We start from the raw sequence: 15580 nt of genomic DNA on the forward strand, positions 1-15580 counted from the left end.
ACAGCAATACGAGTTCCTGCAGAGGCGTTATGACTAGTCTGCATTATAGTGCCTATAGATACCTATCCTCGATTAGGGAAATACTTATTATCTTAATAGACGTCTTTGCATGCAGATGTAGTCCTCGATTTGTCTCCTTGCCTACATGTATGCGGGACTTGTACCTCACAATATAAAATTTGAGTGGACCGTCTGCGCGTAATGAAGTAGGTACCTATCTGCCTATCTATGTTAGGTAATTAATGGGCTTAACTTACAGGCACAAACCTAACACAAGTATCACCAAGGTTCCAATCCTATGGAGTGGTAGTACATAATGTACTTAAGTAAGAGGAATCATTAGGTCTAATACAGATGTACTTCCGATGCTTCGGTAATGGATTGTAGAGAAAACGTTGCACGGTAGAAGAGAATGTCCGAAGGGAAAAGAAAAGAAAAGAAAAACAAGTCGATAAAGATAAAATATATGATGAGTTGGCAGAAAGCTTGCAGAGCCGATGCAGTAGCGAAAAAGAAGCTCCAACGTGCTGGTTGATTAAATCCCCTGCCCAATTGAAATTTCAAACCAATCAACGAGCTCAGAGTTAGTGGTAACCCTTGTCTTTAAGTCCCTGTAGCTACCTAAGGTCCCTAGCCACTTAGGTACGAGCGCTTTTGGGGTGCATCGAGTATCCTTGCCTCACCCGGCTATAGCGCATTAACAGTAACTAGTAGAGCTGCTAGCCGTAATCTGATAGTGCATTGGAAGGGGCCTAATAAAGGAGTACTCAGGTACGGTATAGAACAGGTATGGTACAGGGGTAATTTAATACACTACCTGTATGTACCTAGCAAGTAACACGACCCCAAGCCCCTTTTAAAGCAAAAAGCCAGGGCGGCCAGGGACCCAAATTTGATTTTTTGAATGAGGAGACTTAGAAACAGGAGGTCGGGTTGCACACCACCTTCAACTTCATTTTCCCACGTAAATTCTTCCTCCGTTTAGTCTTCAACCTCCTAATTTGGCAGACTGGCACTCTCTCTGCCATCCCAACCATCCCATTAATCCAATTCATCTTTTTTTCTTACTGCAACCCGACATTCTCTAGATTCTAACGAGATACCGGTACACGCAGAGTCCGTCCCTCGACCCGTTTACTTCTTTCGCTCGCTTCATTTGCAATACTGTTTGAACGCTCTGCGACCTTTGTAATTGACACGCGACTAAAAGTCATCTTTTCGGTATGTGAGCATCGAATCCGTCTTCCTTACCCTACATATGTACATACAGAGACATACGGGGTCAGACTCGTTCCGTCGAACTTCCCGTCGTCCATGTTTTTCGCAAGTCCTCGCAGCAGCCGGAACCCAGTTGTCGCGTCAACTTTCCGTTTTTTTCTTCCCTCTCCTTCAGAAGTCAACTTCATCCCGCCTAAACAGCAACGGTAAACCTTGGAATCTGGACTAACCATTCTGTATCTGTAGACTAAATATCGCACTTTCTCCGCACCGTATCTTTTAGGTCCTGACATCTCTTGACGTATTTACTATGGGTAAGCGCTTTCCCATTCTTACTGATGCAGTCGCACGTTTCGACGAGGAGAGTAATATTGCAAGAGTCGCCGCCATGATGGAAACAACAGTTGTCCTATCTGAACCCTATTTTCCCTTGCTTGGACCAGATGGATTCCCTCCGGATCGAACACCTCCATCCCATTAACATCAACAACACTCACCCGCTTACCCAACTACCTCACCCTTGTTTTTTTGGTTGATCTATCACTTCTTGGGTCTCGACCTTTTTTTGGTTCTTTGGAATATCCGACCATTGTTAGAAGAAATTGTCCCATCCATTCAAAAACCAGAAGAAAAAAACCAGAAAATTCCCAGCTATTCGTACAATGCCAGCTTTCCTTAGCCCTCACAATAAGGCACGAGCTCGTAGCGTTCAACTGGACAGTGCTCATATCATGGAAAATCTCTGTTTGCCTCAGAGGGAGTCAGCTACGTCCCCAACTCCGGCCATTAGGTCAAGCATCCGGCTAGACCAGGAGAATCGGCCCCCTTCCGTTCGACATTACCGTAGCATGCTAGTCGTGGACGCTCCGTCTATTGGCCCTCTCAAGCCGATGTCTTACGACGAACTTTATTTCCATCAACCGCTTGCTGGTATAACTCTTCGGGCAGCCTCTTGCAATTTGTTCTCCTTTATACGTTTGATACCTGTTAGAATTTCATGCTAACTTGAAATAGCTGCAAACGGTACAATAGCATCGCCTGTGCCGAGCGAGGGCAAGCAAACCTCACCTCAACCGTCGTCTCCCCCGAGTTCTGACCTCAAATTAACAGCCCCAGCTGCTGCCCCTACATCGGGCCTAATCATCAATGACAATAAAAACATCGTTCGAAGGAAGTTGACCGGCTACGTCGGTTTTGCAAACTTGCCAAACCAATGGCACCGCAAGAGTGTCCGAAAGGGCTTCAACTTCAATGTTATGGTTGTCGGTAAGTAACTTTACCATCTCCCTTCAATTGGTCAAAGACTAATTATAACCGCTCTTAGGTGAGTCTGGCTTGGGTAAATCTACTCTCGTCAACACTCTGTTCAATACGTCTCTGTACCCACCCAAGGACCGAAAGGGACCTAGCCTTGACATAATACCCAAGACTGTCTCTATTCAATCCATCAGTGCGGATATTGAGGAGGCTGGTGTTCGTCTACGCCTGACTGTTGTCGATACCCCCGGCTTTGGAGATTTCGTGAACAACGATGAGTCGTGGAGACCCATTGTTGACAACATCGAGCAACGCTACGACGCCTACCTAGATGCCGAGAACAAGGTCAACCGAATGAATATTGTAGACAACCGTATCCACGCCTGTGTCTTCTTCATCCAGCCTACCGGCCATTCCTTGAAGCCTCTCGATATCGAGGTTATGCGTCGTCTGCATACCAAGGTCAACCTAATTCCCGTCATTGCTAAATCGGATACTCTTACCGATGACGAGATTGCGGGCTTCAAATCTAGAGTATGTTTTTGTACTCCCCGTTCATCTGTATCTTACTAACTTCATTATAGATCCTCGCGGACATCAAGCATCACGGAATTCAGATCTTTGAGGGACCTCGATACGAGTTGGACGACGAAGAGACGATCGCAGAGAACAATGAGATCATGTCGAAGGTTCCTTTCGCTGTCGTGGGTGCCAATAACGAGATCACCAACGCCGATGGACGTAAGGTTCGCGGCCGTCGGTACCCTTGGGGTGTTATTGAAGTCGACAACGAGGAGCACTGTGATTTCGTCAAGCTGCGTCAAATGCTCATCCGAACTCACATGGAAGAGCTCAAGGAGCACACCAACAACGTTCTTTATGAGAACTACCGAACAGACAAGCTCACCGCAATGGGTGTTGCTCAGGATCCTAGCGTCTTCAAGGAGGTCAACCCTGCCGTCAAGCAAGAAGAGGAGCGTGCTCTACATGAGCAGAAGCTTGCCAAGATGGAGGCCGAAATGAAGATGGTATTCCAGCAGAAAGTAGCTGAAAAGGAGAGTAAACTGAAGCAGAGCGAAGAAGAACTGTATGCCCGTCATAGAGAGATGAAGGAGCAGCTAGAACGGCAACGACTAGAACTCGAGGAGAAGAAGTCCAGAATCGAATCCGGAAGACCCATAGAAAAGGAAGGCAAGCGAAAGGGTTTCTCCTTACGGAACTAACCTTTAACGACAACTCGTTCTAATCTATGATCTACGCCCGGAGCCTTCATGATGCCCGTACAGTACCAGCCTGCCGCGTCTCTTCACTTCGTCATTCTGTCTATTCAACCTTCTGTTCTTTTAATTACTTATCACTTAATACACCTCACCAGAGATTGTCAGTTGGGCAATCCTCGGATGAGTATCATCTCCTGGCCGTGGTTAGTGGTACCGACAGAAGCACCCGGCAGCTACCATGAAAACGACAAAAAGACCGGCTTCCGAGGCAGAGTTTCCTGATGTCTGGGGTTGTTTTTCCGGCGTTCTTGAACATTGCGGCGAGATATAGTTGGTTCAGGATTTGACGACTGTATCCTATCCCCTCCGACGTTATGCATCAGGCTGCCTTGTATGTCTCGTTAAAACTGCCTCGGCATCCCATTTGAGATTTGGAGAGGGGCGAGCATGGCATAGTGAAATAGGTACGGCAGGACAGCATCCATTTAATTATTCCTTATCAACCGGTCGGAATGTCCCCGCACACTACCCCGAAGACAAGACGGTTCTTGTTGCCTCTGTCGGAGTCTTCGTCCTACCGTTTATTTTCCTTCACGATCATATGTGCTTGTTTTTTCAGCTGTTACGACAAAATACCCGGAATTGGCGGAAAGTCGACAGGCGGCTTGGTGTGTTCGTGGAGGATACGGAGGAGAATGTCAGAGTATAATGCTCCCCTCAAAAATTAGATGTCTGTATTTTAGGAGTAAGCTTTCTCGCTCACGGGATGGGTGTATCCACTGGCCTCGCTGGCTGGTGCCATCCGGCGAGGAAGACCCTCTCGACGCACACGCACATCTGGCCACGAACTTGGCTCACTCTTGGTTTTCCTTACGTCAACCCACTGTCCTGTGTTTTCTTTGTGTTTCTAGCCTCGACGTGTTTCTCAGTTTAGGTCGTCTGAATTAAGAAAAGGATGATTGTTTTTCTTCTTACGTTAGGTTCTTGGTAGTGAAGTGACTTGTTATTTAATTGCTTTCTGGTCGTATGCTTTTGTGTTCATGGTACGTATATGCCTAGGTACTTAGAAGTTGGATATTCTCAATGCATCTAATTAATATTCGTCTACGGGGCAGCTAGACCATTTGTAATTCGCTCAGTCGCATAAAGCAATGCTGAAGATCTTGGTTCTGAAGATCTTGGTTCTTCGAGGTCGATCATGCATTGCCTCGGCTTGTGGCTTTGTTTATTAAACAAGTTTCATGCGGAGTGGATTAGCTTGCTAATTAGGTACTTCATTTGGGTCGGTATTGTCTTCATATGTGTTTCTACGGGTAAACGTTGAAGAATATTCTCCCTAGAGATTCCAAGATGTCTTAGTCTATGGGCATGTGTAGACATGTTCTATGGCTAAGGTCGATCGACTTGAAGGACTAATTGCTCTATAATGTGACTTGTCTCGTCTTATGTAGAGAATATATAGGTACTTATATGCTATATTCCTCCCCCTACCTTGGTACATAGTATTAAGTATTTTGAATTGTTCGGTCTACCTACTATAAGCAAAGTTATAACTTGATTTCCTGTGAGTGGTGTTGTCAATGTCTATACCGCATAATACTACGCACTACTATGAAGTCCGGCAACAAGGATGATAACGCTCGCTGGCGACCATATACATCATATTGTACATGCTATCTCTATAAAGGTATATGCACAGAGAAGGATCTCCGCCTACCAGGCCGCCGATGTAGCTGCCCCGAAGTAGCCAGCCAAACGAGCTAAGTTGAGAAGTTCCTTAGGTCGTAAGCTTTCATAATATACAACGTATGTTTATCGAGATGTGCCGGTATATTGGCTGACTACGTCTCATATAGTCTGTTCTAGGTTCGGACCAAGCCAATGTTATAGACCCTTTCTCCGCAGGGCCGTAGCAGACCAACTTAAGCCTCGGTTTTTTTTTTCCTTTTTCTTTTACCACTTTACCTTCTTCTCAGGTACCAGTTGAAAGCCAGCTGGTTGACGGGTTCGGGGAAGGGCGTTGGGACCTCGGCGCTACCGACCCTTGCGACGGGATGCCGTAGGTAGACGGCAGCGCAGATGTTGTGGTTGACTTCGAGATACTTGGGGATGAAGGCGAAGGGCGCCATGTAGTTGCGCGGCCGCCAAGGTGTCTTGTACGGCTTGCTAGGGTCCCATGGGTTGTCCTCCTCCTCGCGCAGGTATTCGGCCACACGCCGCTCCAGCTTCTCGAGCTCTAATTTGCTAAGGTCGTTGAAAGAATCCGTCGATGAAGACTGTTCCCTTGCGGCTGGGGCGTCCTCGCTAGAGGAGCCAGATATATTGAGCCCCGAGACTAGGTCTGAGAGCTCGGAGGCGATCTCTATCGGGGAGGCATCGGCGCGGCTGGCGCGAGAGGTCAGAGGGCGTAGATCCTTGATGAATTTTCGTAGCCGCTGCTTCTGGTGCGCACCAAGATCGCCATCCTCGTTTAGTAGAGTCTTGGCTTGTTGAACTATCTCCCGTATTTGGTTCTGCGTCGGCTTCATATCTACCTTGACCGGTTCTGGCGCGTCGGTTGTGTCGGGGTCTTGTTCTACCGCCTCTGCTTCTTTGGCTTCGGCGACTTCTCCTTCGGCGGCTGCTTGTACCTCCTCCTCCGCCTCCGCCTCCGCCTCCTCTTCTACTGGCTCCTCAGATTCCTCCTTAGCACCATCGGTCGAAGCTTTCTTGCCCTTCGACTTGTTCGGATCCGGTTTCGGGATGCCGGTTGCGTACAAGACACGTTCAGGATCGACCTGGAACATGTCGCCGGGATTAAGACGGTAGGCGGGGTATGGCATCTATTACACGAAACACGAAACTTGTTAGTGGCGCTCCTTTATATAGTATACAATCGAATTATTCCGATCGAGTTAATACTGACCACTTTGCCATTGACCCTAACAGCGCCGTGGACACAGAACTGTCTTGCCTGTCTTGCGCTACTTGCGAACATAGCCCTGAAAACAGCGATATCCAATCTCCTCTCCATAGGCGCAAATGTCATCTGCATGTAAGGGGTCGGGATAGGTTTCTTTATAACGGTTTCCGACCAATTCGGCGGCGTGTCCTTGCCAGATCCTCTACCTGCGGCTAATTCGGAACCATCATACTTGGCCATATACTTGGGGTCCATATCGGCGACACTTAGCAAGCGGCGGCTGAACATGCGCACCCACTTCCGCTCGACGACGTGTTCACCGTGGTAGCTTCGTAGCATACCCTTTGCCTTCCATTTTTGCTGGAAGAAAGTTTCTTGATCGCCTTTTCCGAGCTTCGGGTCTCTGGTACGCCATATGTTGAAGAGGTTGTATTTGTTCCAACTTTGCCGAAGTTTCTGTAGTTAAGAAAAAAAAGAAAGAAAATGTTAATAGATGGTTCTGTAGATGCGACGATTGAAACGAATTCGTGGTGACTTACTGGCCGTTTCAGACCGTGATATCTTCTGGGCTTCATCTCGGCTGCTGTCCCGGGTTCCGTATGCGAACAACGGCGTCGGGAGTGGTCGTGATCCTCTGTTCGAGGTTCCGCGATCTTTGGATCTTGAACTTTTACTTGCACCCGCCAAAATTTCTTGATTGGTGATCACGTGCGATACGGATTACTACGAAGCAAGTTTAAGTTCGGGTCCAATTCGTGCGTTGGCCCAAGCTCAAGCTTAATTGTTCTTATCGATAAAGAGGTTTATAATTCTATGTAGTTATTCTTTTATAAAACCTTGTCCGTTCGCAGTTCGGTACGCCACGAAATGGTTGATAAATCATCTACTTGATTGATTTGTTAAGTTGTTTACTCACCTGTTGTTCCCGCTCAGTTAGAAAGCTTCTTTCAACTTCACCAATGGGCATTAGTTTATTGTTGATATTTAACCTCGTGATAAATGCTATTGTACCTTAAATTTGGTGGTTATTAATACACGTTCGGCAAGGAATAGTTATAGTAACTATTGTGTTACGTTACTAGTTTTTGAGAATCGAGTAACGACGACGTTGCAACTCCTTCAATCCTTTATCTTTTATAAACTATCACTTAACCTCATTCAGATCTCTAAATCGCCATTCTATCTTAACTTGGTATACTAGAACGATACGTAGGCTATTAGACAAATTCGCTTCGTGCTTGGTTGTCAACGCAATATACAAAATACTTCGAGACGTCGCTAGTATTTCAAGTCGCGAGCAGTTCTAAGGATTCAGGACGAACTGGATTTATCATTAAATGCGGAAAGGCATGGACCAATGTCGCTCCGTTTCTACCCTAGCCGGTATTACTACTTATCTCCGTTTTAGGAGGCTCTTCACCGACTGAATCATTAGCTTCGAAAAATCCAACTCTACACTATATACCTTAAGGTCTGTCGGCACGGTGGGTAATATGTTAAGTCGTAGCCGCTCCGGTACCGAGCCGGGTAGCCACTGAGCTGCTTCATCCGTCATCCCTAAACCACTTATATCCGGGAATACGACCGTAGACGAGATCGGATAACACCTTGATTGGACAATTCCAAATCACGTCTTTCTATTCCCTAGTTACCCCATCTAGACGAGGATATGTCTATCTCTTTGGAGGTGGATATATGTAGGTTAGACGTATGCTACGTAATGGATTCGGTCTTACCGCTACTAATTCCCGTCTTGTTCCTACTGGTCCTCTCCTATATTCCGTGACTCCAAGTGCCGTGATTACGATATATATATAAGAAGAACCGCTAAGCCACTATGGACATCTTCGTTTCCTTGTTAACTATTTAGTATCAGCGCATTGTACCTTCGTCTTTCAATTGGCCAAATAATATTAAATCGTATAATTGCGTTTTCTTGTCTGTGTATTGTAATCTTGTTTGGAATAAATAACAGGTTAGTTAGAGGGTGGTTATGAAGGGTTCACCAGCCGGTAAGGAGGCCGGAGCCGAAGACGGCTCAATCGATGCCGAAACCATGGATGGAACGAGGGGGTCACGACTAGGCGAGGATGAGGGACTGGAAAAATGTGATAGTCGCGCGTCCGGGTCGGAGTCCAACAGCAGCTTAGACACTGCTGATAACAGCACTCCCCGCGAACCACTCGATACTTCCGGACGACCAGTTTCGCGGGCCCTATCGCGAACCATCTCTGAGGTACGAGATGGGATCGAATCGAGGCGGGATCTGGAAGAGGGACAACTCACCGACGATGAGGAAAATACTGCTGCCGCCACCGCGCCAGACACCAGCGACCCTAATCTGGTGACTTGGGAAGGCTCCGACGACCCAGAAAACCCCAAGAACTGGCCGTTCCCTAAGAAATGGGGTGTCGTCTTCATCGTGTCCATGTTCACTTTCGTCTCGCCTGTCTCCTCGTCTATGGTGGCTCCGAGCTTGACTACAATCGGCGCTGAATTAGGAATCCCAGAAGGCTGTGAGTTAGGAACACACTCTTATTGTAAATATCTCTTCAGAGAATTCTAACAACGTGGCCCCCTTTATAAGTCCGACAGAACCTCGTCCTATCGGTATTCATCCTCGCTTACGCCATAGGACCCTTGGTGTAAGTGACCCCCTTTTCCTCTCAACCCTAATATCTCCTGCTCCTTATTCTATATTGCTAACTCCGAGGAAATTGAATACAGCTGGGGTCCGCTCGCAGAGATTTATGGCAGAGTATCTGTGCTACAGTACTCGAACCTTGGGTTCCTCGCCTTCACTATAAGCTGTGGCTTCGCGCGTACTCAAGGGCAAATTATCGCCTTCCGCTTCCTCTCGGGTCTGGGCGGGTCTGCCACTCTTGCTATTGGTGGCGGTGTACTCAGTGATCTTTTCGTTGCTGAACAGCGTGGCCGCGCTATATCAAGTATGTATCATTAATAGTTCCCTACGCTCTTTATTGAGTTGATAGGTAAAGGAGCTATCGTCACCGATGTATAAATACATCTAAACGCCACATAAAGACATGGCCACTAATTCTCATCTCTGCAGTATACAGCTTAGCTCCCCTTCTAGGCCCAGCCGTCGGCCCTATCGCTGGCGCCTTTATTACCGAGAACACGACCTGGCGCTGGGCCTTCTGGGCTACTAGCATTGCTGATGCCGTCATCCAGGGAGCCGGCCTATTCTTCCTACGTGAGACTTATGCCCCAATACTCCTGAACCGCAAGCGTCAGCGACTCATCGCCGAAACCGGGAATGCCGCCCTGCGCACCCCGTACGATGATGCCAAATCTGACAGCAGAAGCCTTTTGACGATTTTCGGTACTGCTATGACCAGGCCTTTCCGATTGCTCGCCACTCAGATCATCGTCCAGTGTATTGCGTTGTATATGATGTACATCTATGGACTTATGTACCTCCTGCTAGCATCGTTCCCTTCGCTCTTCACCGCCCCGCCACCAGCTGGTTACGGTATGTCTATAGGGATAGGTGGGTTGAATTACATCAGCTTAGGCCTAGGATTCTTCGTCGGTTCGCAAACTACCGCTCCTCTACAGGATCGGATCTACGCCGCGCTCAAGCGACGATATGGTGTCGGCAAGCCCGAGCACAGAGTTCCTATGATAATCCCCGGCTCTATCTTCGTCCCCTTTGGACTATTCATCTACGGCTGGACAGCCGAGTATAAAACACACTGGATCGGCCCCAACATCGGTGCCTTCATCTTCGCCATCGGAGCTATCATCTGCTTCCAGTCGCTGCAGGCGTTCGTGGTTGATTCATACCAACGGTATGCCGCGAGCGCTGTCGGTGCCGCCACCGTGCTACGGTCTCTGGCTGGCTTTGGCTTTCCGCTCTTTGCACCTTACATGTATGACCGGCTGGGTTATGGTTGGGGTAACTCCCTGATGGCATTCCTCGGTATTGCGATAGGTTGGCCTTCGCCAATATTATTATGGAAATAGTACGTCACGTCGAATCTTTCAATATGTTCAGGAGTTCGGTTTTCTAAATCAATGTCGTTAAAAAAAGAAACTCCTAAGACATCCTTATAATCCCGTTGAAGAAGTAATTGCTAACTCTTGTAACAGTGGCGAAGTGCTGAGGAAGAGGAGCCCATTCGCTGCGGGCGGTTAGCACAACTATGTAGCAAGAGCCTGTTACCTTAGTTAGAAGGGAGAAAGTGATAGATATTTAGACGATGGGAACAAGCTTCAGGTGTAGTGTTAATTCGCCTAGACAATTAATCGCGTCTGTGAAGAGATTGTACATATTAACGTCATAGGCGATCATTATGTACCTAGGTAGCAATAAGTGATACGGTAACCATCTCAACAACTCGTGAAATTTTTTTTTCGTAGCTAGAGACAAATATCTAGCGCCTGTTTAAAGAGCCCGTAAACGCCTCTTCCGAACCCTACCAATAATTCCATTACCAGGTCCGACCTTGAAATGCAAAGCTGAGTGCCTCAAGTGCAATGTCATACAGGAGGAGTGATAAAAGTTGTGGGAATCAATGTGAAATAAAGACGCGAAGAAGGGGTATGTAATTCGTATATGACGAATTAATAAGTTGCTTTAGTTTGCTCATGCAGCATAAGCAATAGCCTCCTTAGTATCGACCTTCTTTGCGGGAGGTGTATCTGTGCTATCCCCATCCCTAGCACGCTTTCCGTTTGCCTGAGCATCAGTGTTGCTCATGGCATTCTCCTCCTTCATGATCTTCTCGCTTTCCTTGCTCGTGTTGATTTTGGGTCTACCGTCATCACGTGAGACGGGTCGCTCTTGTTCCTTCGTGCGACCGTTATCGTTCTGAGCACGATCTCTACCCCGTCCACGGTTGTTGTTGCCACGGCCTCGACCTCGGCCACGATTATCGCGGCGGCCACGACGGTCCTCGAAGCCGTTTCGCTGATCCTCGTCACGACGTTTCTTCCAGTCATCAGCATCAGAACCTCGATAATTACCACGAGACCCTCGGCCTCGGCCACCACCGCGATGGCCACGCTGAGAACGTCCAAAGTGGTTAGAACCCTTCATCGGAATCTTGCCGTCACGGATCTCTTGTGCCTTGAATGCCTTGTACTCAAGCTTTGTCCTGATTTCCAATGCGTGATCCTTCCATAGAGGCTTAGGTTCTAGAGCCATGAACTTATCCAGGGTATCTTTGTCGGCCCATTCGACGAACACAGAACCCTTAAATGACTTCTTCTCATCATCCGCTCTTCGAAGGCGTACGGAATTGAACTCTCCATATTGAGCTAGGAATGCCTCGATGTCAAACTGGGTGGATGACTGCTCTTCACCGAACCCTTTGATGTAGGCGCTGCGCTCATCAATCTGGTACTGCCTGTCATCGGCTGGCTTGTAAGGTTGCTTTCGGCGGATTGTCTCTTCGCCTTCGGATCCTTCCACAACAAGGTGCTTGCTAGCTTTGAGAGCGTCAACGACAGCTGAGTGAGGCTTGAATCGACGCATGCGTGAGAAATTGCAGATCACGGAGAGTGGCACTGGTTTGTTGTTAGAGCCGTCGGTCTGGCTCCACAGGAACTTATCGCCAGGCAAGTTGCTGTCGCTGAAGTAGAATTCAACCTAGGACAAGATTAGAAACAATTATCACCTTAGATAAAAATAGAAGAACTAATTCTTACCTGCTTGCGGATTTCATGAGGATTGTCCGAGTCGGGAAGAATAGAAGCATCCGACTTCTGTCTGGTCTCACAGCCCTTTCTGTTGACCTTCAACATCTCCTTAGGGCGCTGAACAGAAGAGGCATCTTCACTAGCCTTGGTTTCTGTCTCTCCCTCGGCCGTGTCTTTCTCAACCTTCACTACATCGGTCTTTTCTTGTTTCTCAACCGCGGGAGCATCCTGGGTATTGGTATTGGTCTCCTCACCAGCTTCTGCACCAGTGTCGACAACTTCCTCATCCTTGATCTCGAGAACATCGTTGTTCATGCCCTCATCGGGCTTAGCAACCTGGTCACTCATACTGGCTAGAGGGGAGGTTTCGAAAGCTTTAAAGTAGCCTGGTCAAAACAAATAGTGGAATATGTGATTGAATGCCGGCACTGCGATACAAACTAGGTAAACACCGTGGTTTGACGTAAAAGTTAGGATAGAGTAGGAGGGTTTGAGTGGCAAGGCGCGAAGAGATAGGTTGCCGCGGGGCAGAACAAGTCGCGGCGGGGAGTCACTCGCGAAGGCCTCGCGCAAGATGCGACGAGATAGATGAGAATAGAAAACCACCACTCGCAATTATAGCTTGGATAATTTCAATTGAAGGGGACCAAAGGCGACAAAGCTTTGGAGTAATTGACTGGGTGTCACCAAGTGCGCTGGGGGTAGATGTTGTGGAAAGAAGGAGAAATTCTCACGACGAAAAAAGGTGAAGCTTTGGTTGTGACCTGCGAAAAGTTATGTCGAGGCGCGGGTAGAAGCTCTAAAAAGGCAGGTAGGGGTCCACCAATTTTTCTTTTAAGGTGGGGCACTAGCATCGAACCTTCAAATTTGATGCTTCAATTCCAACTTCTGCCCCGCCAGCCTGCCTTAGGTAAGGTTAGGACCTAGATAATTGGCCCGTGCGCCGTTTTGCCCTCTTAGCTCAGGTACCTTTGATACAGGTGCAGGGCAAACAAACATTGTATATCTAAATAAAGTCACTAGTGAAGCCTACCTAGAAGTTATTTACATCTCGCCATACTGCATACGTACTTGTATATTGGAGGGAAATCCAAAACGAAACAAAGATGCGAGTTATCCGTTCAATTACTATAAAAAGGAGACGCAACACATTAATTGGTAACTATCTATGATTGATCTCCAAAGTTCCTAAAGTCAACGGCCCAAATTTAGTTGCTACACTTCAGATCTGACCCGGATCAGGACTCCTGAAGCCCAAGTGCTTCACGGCGTGACTTGGAATTCGGGTCAAAGTATGGTTTCTCGCCAATAGATACGACTCGGTTACCTTGACGCTTTCCGACGTAGTCACTAGCTTGGTGTTAACTTTTCCATGCGATAATGTGGCTAATTATTGTAGGAATATAACTTACTTGGTAGCCGTGTGGAAGACGGAGCGGCTAGACGCAGGTTGTCAGTTACCCCTATATCGGATCTGGATCAAGTTACTCACTTGTCCCAAATTGCAAGATCATTCTTGTTCCACCTGAATCGCACCTGAAGATCATGGTTCTCAACGATTATTTGGAGGACTATGATACTGTTAGAAAATCTGGTTGGAACTGGGCATCTAGTGACGCACAGTAGTCTTTGAGTATCTCGCTCTCCCGCTCGGTAACCCCGTTGATCCATCCGTTCTCAACCTGACCGGCTGCGCCGAATAGGCTTTTCCACCCAGTTACTGGGTTTGTGCGAATAAGGGGACTAGCAAAGTCAATTGAAAATATTCGGTCAGACCAGTCTAGAATATTTAACTTACTGCTCTGCCCTGAAGTCGAGACCATTGTTCTCAGGAGAGCCTCGGTTCTGGTCAATAAGCTCTTCGCCAAAGTCATTCTGTACTTTGACGAAACCCGGTTGGTTGTGTGTGACGGTTAGGCTCTCCGCTAGTTTCTGAATAGGCGGAGAAAGACGGTCGTAAGCTTCATAGCCCGATGCCCACAGCGTATCACCACCGACGTCCTCGGGCGGCTGGATGATCTTGAGGATGGCATAGTCTGAAGGGATGTTCTCGAACGTGATACTATCTCTATTATTAGCAACACAAATTTCTTATTACTCAGGGTCATCTCAGTGCATACTCTGCATGCCAGCCATGACTGGCGATTTTCTTGGAAAATGCCGTATATCGGTCCTTATAGAATTTACGATTCTGCTCGGAAGAGATAATAGATACTTCATCGTCAAGACGGCCATTCTCGTCAACAGGGATGCCGCGTTTACTGTTTGAGAGGGCATGGCGATGGAGCTTAGACGTTTCTGGCTTTCCAGTGAGTTGTCCAAGTCGGTCACCCAACAGCTTTTGGTCGTCAATGTTAATGTCCTGGTTTCGGAAGAATAGAACACCTCTCTCGGAAACTGTTACTGGTCAGGAACTCAAACTTCCATTAATATCTATCTCATAGCCTTACGTACCGAGAATTGCCAAGTCGCGAATCTTAGTGTCGTCATGTAGAATCTCACTCAGTTGAAGGTTGCTAAACTCGCGGCCGATGACTTTAGTGACATCAAATTGCTCGTACGAGTCGAGACTCCCAGAATATTTCAGGGGTCCGTCAAGTCTAGAGCTAGTCAATGTCTTGACGGGAACGGGGCCGACAGACTTCTTGGTAGTCTGCTGCACCGGCACGTCGGATTGCACATCAACATCTGCTGCGGGGGGTGCCATAGTGATGTGTGAATTGGAAGAAGTAAACGACTATATATTTATTTTGATGGGTATATGCTCGATTATAGCTGCTCCTATGTTTAAGTTAAACTCTAGAATATGTCGAACCTCTATCTATCTTTATACAAAGGGGTTCCAATACCAGACCGGACTCCCACGCCAAGGATAATGGTTGTATCAATATCTAGCAGGATCACGTCAATGGCTTTATTATCTTTAGCGAATCGTCAAGGCGCGATGAGGATATCTGCAAATGAGATCAGATACCCCGCGGATAACGTCAAGCTGGATACCTGAAAGTAGTCAATCCGTTGAGGGGTTCACTGTCAGTTTCTAACGAATAAGATCAATATACTACACTAGGTTAGGTCTGAGCGCTAATGATTCTATAATAGACCATAATATGCATCGTTTGTGTGACGCGCCGGATTACCCGAGCACGCTTTGATGAACTTCAAGAGACAGTATGCCTATATAGATAAGGTATAAATCATGACGAGATTTCATAGTGCTACGTATATTAATTTTTAAAGGATATATCAGACTGCTACCAATAGCGGAAACGTCATGAGTGGTGATAAAGATGCAAGAGAAGCTAGATAGATGTAT

General features: G+C 47.2%; 5 protein-coding genes across 5 annotated transcripts; 2 read left to right on the top strand and 3 right to left on the bottom strand.

The window, feature by feature from the left end:
- Positions 1-1949: 1949 nt before the first annotated feature.
- Positions 1950-3698, top strand: F4817DRAFT_355889 (Septin-domain-containing protein; the record flags this gene model as incomplete). Its single annotated transcript, XM_049305714.1, has 4 exons — positions 1950-2148; positions 2233-2484; positions 2543-3009; positions 3060-3698. 4 exons carry the CDS (start codon positions 1950-1952, stop codon positions 3696-3698), a joined length of 1557 nt encoding a protein of 518 aa, XP_049163684.1.
- Positions 3699-5142: 1444 nt separating this feature from the next.
- Positions 5143-7323, bottom strand: F4817DRAFT_86016 (alpha-L RNA-binding motif-containing protein). The gene is made up of 3 exons (XM_049307974.1): positions 7137-7323; positions 6601-7053; positions 5143-6517 (listed from the first exon to the last, which is right to left on the bottom strand). Exons 1-3 carry the CDS (start codon positions 7170-7172, stop codon positions 5657-5659), a joined length of 1350 nt encoding a protein of 449 aa, XP_049163685.1. The 5' UTR covers positions 7173-7323; the 3' UTR covers positions 5143-5656.
- A 1330-nt stretch (positions 7324-8653) lies between these two features.
- Positions 8654-10759, top strand: F4817DRAFT_355891 (MFS general substrate transporter; the record flags this gene model as incomplete). Its single annotated transcript, XM_049305715.1, has 5 exons — positions 8654-9113; positions 9185-9242; positions 9325-9545; positions 9671-10586; positions 10714-10759. The coding sequence occupies 5 exons, from the start codon at positions 8654-8656 to the stop codon at positions 10757-10759; spliced, it is 1701 nt and encodes a 566-aa protein (XP_049163686.1).
- A 139-nt stretch (positions 10760-10898) lies between these two features.
- On the bottom strand, positions 10899-12779 carry F4817DRAFT_86071 (uncharacterized protein). The gene is made up of 2 exons (XM_049307975.1): positions 12274-12779; positions 10899-12214 (listed from the first exon to the last, which is right to left on the bottom strand). Exons 1-2 carry the CDS (start codon positions 12610-12612, stop codon positions 11210-11212), a joined length of 1344 nt encoding a protein of 447 aa, XP_049163687.1. The 5' UTR covers positions 12613-12779; the 3' UTR covers positions 10899-11209.
- Positions 12780-13164: 385 nt separating this feature from the next.
- Positions 13165-15261, bottom strand: F4817DRAFT_324153 (taurine catabolism dioxygenase). Its single transcript, XM_049301600.1, has 7 exons — positions 14719-15261; positions 14385-14661; positions 14063-14326; positions 13886-14007; positions 13757-13835; positions 13677-13703; positions 13165-13614 (listed from the first exon to the last, which is right to left on the bottom strand). Exons 1-7 carry the CDS (start codon positions 14969-14971, stop codon positions 13503-13505), a joined length of 1134 nt encoding a protein of 377 aa, XP_049163688.1. The 5' UTR covers positions 14972-15261; the 3' UTR covers positions 13165-13502.
- Between the last annotated feature and the right edge of the window lie 319 nt (positions 15262-15580).

Source organism: Daldinia loculata (genome assembly GCF_022478755.1).
Source record: "Daldinia loculata strain CBS 113971 unplaced genomic scaffold F4817scaffold_2, whole genome shotgun sequence".
NCBI lineage: Eukaryota > Fungi > Ascomycota > Sordariomycetes > Xylariales > Hypoxylaceae > Daldinia > Daldinia loculata.

What these genes read in the sequence shown, in the direction of transcription:
- F4817DRAFT_86071 (XM_049307975.1), bottom strand. Translation starts at nt 12,612, where the DNA reads ATGAGTGACCAGGTTGCTAAGCCCGATGAGGGCATGAACAACGATGTT. An exon ending in CTCATGAAATCCGCAAGCAG is followed by an intron (nt 12,215 to 12,273) that starts GTAAGAATTAGT and finishes ATCTTGTCCTAG; the next exon opens with GTTGAATTCTACTTCAGCGA.
- F4817DRAFT_86016 (XM_049307974.1), bottom strand. Translation starts at nt 7,172, where the DNA reads ATGAAGCCCAGAAGATATCACGGTCTGAAACGGCCA. An exon ending in ATCACGGTCTGAAACGGCCA is followed by an intron (nt 7,054 to 7,136) that starts GTAAGTCACCAC and finishes TCTTAACTACAG; the next exon opens with AAACTTCGGCAAAGTTGGAA. An exon ending in TTAGGGTCAATGGCAAAGTG is followed by an intron (nt 6,518 to 6,600) that starts GTCAGTATTAAC and finishes TTCGTGTAATAG; the next exon opens with ATGCCATACCCCGCCTACCG.
- F4817DRAFT_324153 (XM_049301600.1), bottom strand. Translation starts at nt 14,971, where the DNA reads ATGGCACCCCCCGCAGCAGATGTTGATGTGCAATCCGACGTGCCGGTG. An exon ending in TCGCGACTTGGCAATTCTCG is followed by an intron (nt 14,662 to 14,718) that starts GTACGTAAGGCT and finishes GACCAGTAACAG; the next exon opens with TTTCCGAGAGAGGTGTTCTA. An exon ending in CGAGATACTCAAAGACTACT is followed by an intron (nt 13,836 to 13,885) that starts GTGCGTCACTAG and finishes ACAGTATCATAG; the next exon opens with TCCTCCAAATAATCGTTGAG.